Below are 3,787 nucleotides of genomic sequence, written 5' to 3'. Positions count from 1 at the left end.
AGTAGCTCCCTCTTCCCACAAATCACACCTATCATAATTACTGCTAATAGAGGGTTGCGTAAAGGTTGCGTACCTTTCTATGTCCTTCCTTTCTTTATATATTTATATATGGATATTTTCTTCTTAAACAAATGTGGGATTATATTATATGTAGAATTTTAAATGCATTCTTCAGTATTTTTGTTAAGGTATAACTTTAAATGCTCAGATATATAATGTATATGTACTGTACATATTTTCTCGCAGTCTGAGACACTGTGAGGCTTAACGGTGCCCTTAAGAGCAGAAACTTAAGATTTTGATGAATTTTAATAATCCTTTCTTTTATGCCTAGTGCCTTTTTGTCCTGCATAAGAAAGCTTGATCTACCTCAAGGTAGTCAAGATATTCTTTATGATTTCATTTAGAAGCTTTATGGTTCTAGCTTTTACATTTAAGTTTGTGATTCATCTCATTAATTTGTGAGTATGGAGTATTTCCTGAGTTGTTTTTTTATGATCAAGAACATAGCCTAACTTGATAATGTTTTGTGTGATCTTGAAAAGATTGTGTGTTCTACTTTTGTTGAGTGAAGTATTCTATAAATGTCAAAGTTAGCTGATAGCATTGTCCCAGTCCTTTACATCCTTACTGATTTTTTTTATCTCCCTTATTTGCTTATTATTATACATCTTTTTTTTACAGTATACATGTCTAATTTATCAGAGTTGACCTTCAAGTAATGCTATACAAATTCATGTGTAATCTAAATGAACCTTATATAACATTAGAATATTATACCAGAATCTTATTTATATAATGATATACGAATTTATATATATTTAAGAATCTTACACCAGAATAATCTAGTATTCCCCTTGTAGTCTTTCTACTATTGTTATACATTTTACTTTACAGATTTTATAAACCTCACAATACATTGGTGTTATTTTGTTATTTTGTTTAAAGCAAAGATAGCACCAATGTATTGTGAGGTTTTATAGAGGTTTTTGTTACTACATTTTTTTTTTTTTTTTTTTTGTTTAAAACAAAAATAGCCCCAATTTTTTGGGGGGTTTTTTAGGGGTTTTTTTTTTTTTTTTGGTTTTTTTTTTTTTTGTTTAAAACAAAAATAGCCCCAATTTTTTGGGGGGTTTTTTAGGGGTTTTTTTTTTTTTTTTGGTTTTTTTTTTTTTTGTTTAAAACAAAAATAGCCCCAATTTTTTGGGGGGTTTTTTAGGGGTTTTTTTTTTTTTTTTGGTTTTTTTTTTTTTTGTTTAAAACAAAAATAGCCCCAATTTTTTGGGGGGTTTTTTAGGGGTTTTTTTTTTTTTTTTGGTTTTTTTTTTTTTTGTTTAAAACAAAAATAGCCCCAATGTTTTGTGGGGTTTTATAGAGGTTTTTGTTACTACATTTTTTTTTTTTTTTTTCCGGGTCCGGCAACGGATTGCAACCCTCAGTGTTGCCCCCGTACCGGACCGGGGACCGGCAACGGGATCGCACCCCTCGGTGTTGCTCCCGCGCCTCGCTCAGCCAGTGAGCGGGAACCGGTCTGTATGTGGGATCCGAACTCTCGGGCGGGAGCGCCGCCGTGCTTCCCAAGCGGCGCACTATCCAGTGCGCCACCGGGCCGGCCCCTTGTTACTACATTTTAAAGAGGTTCAAAAATTAAAGAACATAAGTCTATTATATTTATTCACATCCTTATCATTTTTATTATTCTTTATTCTTTTGTGTAGGTCCAGTTTTCCTCTTAGTATCATTTGCCTTCTGCCCGAAGTATTTCCTTTAGTGCATTTCTGCTGGTGATGAATTTTCTCAGCTTCTGTATGTCAAAAAAGTGTTCACTTTATCTTTATTTTTGAAAGATGTTATTGTTGGGTATAGATTTGTAAGCTGACAGTTATCTGTCTTTTTTTTTTTTTCCTTCTGCTGCTTTAACGATACTGCTCTACTGTCTTCTGATTTGTATTGTTTCTGATGGAAATTCTCCTGTCATCCTTATCTTTGTTTTTCTCTGTGGAATGTCTTGTTACTTGAGTTGCTTTTAAGGTTTTTCTCTTTATTATTATTATTATTTTTTTTTAAGCAGTCTTGTTATGATGTGCCTTGGTGTGATTTTTCTTTGTTTCTTCTGCTTGGTGCTCATTGAGCTTCTTAGACCTTCAGTTATTAGTTTTCATGAATTTGAAAAAAATTTAGTGAGTTTTTCAAGTATTTTTTCTGTCTCGTCCACCTTTGGAATTCCAACTACACTTATATTTTAGGTCTTTTGAAGTTGTCCCACAGTTCACTGATGCTCTGTTACTTTTTTTTTTTTCCAGTCTTATTTCTGATAGTTTTTATTGCTAACTGCTGTGTCTTCAAGTTCACTAATTTACGCCATAGTATCTAATCTGTTAATCCCATCCAATGTAATTTTTATTTAAGATGTTACATTACTTTTCTCTAGACTTTGATTTGGGTCATTTTTATATCTTTGGTTTCTCTCCTTATCATGCTTATGCTTTCTTCTTCTTTCCTGAGTATATGGACTATATTTAAAATAGCCATTTTAACATCTTTCTACTAAGTCTTTCATCATTTCTATTGATTGAGTTTTCTTCTGATGTGTCATATTTGCATCATTGGCAATATTAAATTAGATGCCAGACACTGTGAGTTTTATATCATTGGGTGCTGAAGTTTTCTGTATTTCTATAAGTACTTTTGTGGATTTTTTTGGACTCATTACATTACCTAAAACAGTTTTAACTTTTAAGCACTGTTAGGACGATCTAGAATAGCTTTTAGTCTAGGGTTAATATGACACACCACTGAGGCATATCTTTCTTAGGACTGTCCTTGATGTCCTGTATTTTGGTAGTCTTTCCACTCTGGGTAATTGGTACAGAAATTACTTCTAGCCCTGAGTGATTTCTGAAGATTGTTCTGCCTGCTTCTTATGATTTTAAAATTACCTTTCAATTTCTGTGTTACACTTATATTGTTTATTTTCCAGATTATTTTAGCATTTTTATTTTTATTAAAATATGTGGAGAATTGTTATGCTAGCTTGCTAGTGAATAATCAAATAATTATTTGTAATAGTTTTATAATAATCAGAAAGAGTTATCATTCCTCCCAAGATGCCTAACACATCCGAGGACAGATGATACAGTCTTGGTATCAGAACATTATTTGCAACGGTTATGAAGAAATGACATATATTTTTCATACTAAATAACTCATTTAATTTTTTCCTTGTTTTCTATCTCTCTAGGAAGAACGTATTGTGAATCACATAGCAGCAAAGATTATTGAAAATGTCTGTGCCACTTTTTCTGCTCAGGCCCAGGGCTTTATTACAGGCGAAATTGGGCCTGTTTTATGGTACCTATTCAGACATTCCACCATTGATTCTCTTAGGATAACAGCAATATCGGTAAGATGGATCACCTTTTGGGGATATATGAGTATCTGAGTATATTTAAACACCAAGTTTGAAGAAATGTGCCAGAGTAAGAGTAAATTTAATTGAATAGGAAGGAAACTGAAATCTCTGAGTAATGGTTGGTGAGAGCAGTAACTTGATTTTCTCCTAAAGCAGAATTTTTAAAAATGGGGTTGGAAAATGTTGGGACTGTCAGGGAATTCCAGTAGGACCTTGTAGGACCATGACATTATGGCTTCAATAACTCAGTGGAAAAAACTGTGGTAGTAAATAGAGTATACAGGATTTCATTTGTTATATTTTTAGAATTTCCTGACATTTTCTGTTTGCACCCTTGTTCAGATTTTGCATTAAACGGGTTTATCATGAGTATCA

The 3,787-nt window shown here is 32.6% G+C and overlaps 1 protein-coding gene across 1 annotated transcript in view; it reads left to right on the top strand.

Annotated features, from left to right (window-relative positions):
- Positions 1-3,787, top strand: part of LOC103598352 (serine/threonine-protein kinase ULK4) — a gene marked incomplete at its 3' end in the record, with an annotated part of 241,815 nt that overhangs the window by 17,486 nt on the left and 220,542 nt on the right. The window contains exon 3 of the mRNA XM_008582347.1: positions 3,242-3,403. Within this exon, the coding sequence (XP_008580569.1) occupies positions 3,242-3,403 (162 nt within the window). The remainder of the gene's footprint in view (positions 1-3,241; positions 3,404-3,787) is intronic.

The sequence above is a fragment of the Galeopterus variegatus genome, unplaced genomic scaffold (genome assembly GCF_000696425.1).
Source record: "Galeopterus variegatus unplaced genomic scaffold, G_variegatus-3.0.2 Scaffold2577, whole genome shotgun sequence".
Classification (NCBI taxonomy): domain Eukaryota; kingdom Metazoa; phylum Chordata; class Mammalia; order Dermoptera; family Cynocephalidae; genus Galeopterus; species Galeopterus variegatus.
The sequence above is the reverse complement of the archived record's forward strand: the minus strand, read 5'-3'. Positions and strand labels throughout refer to the sequence as shown.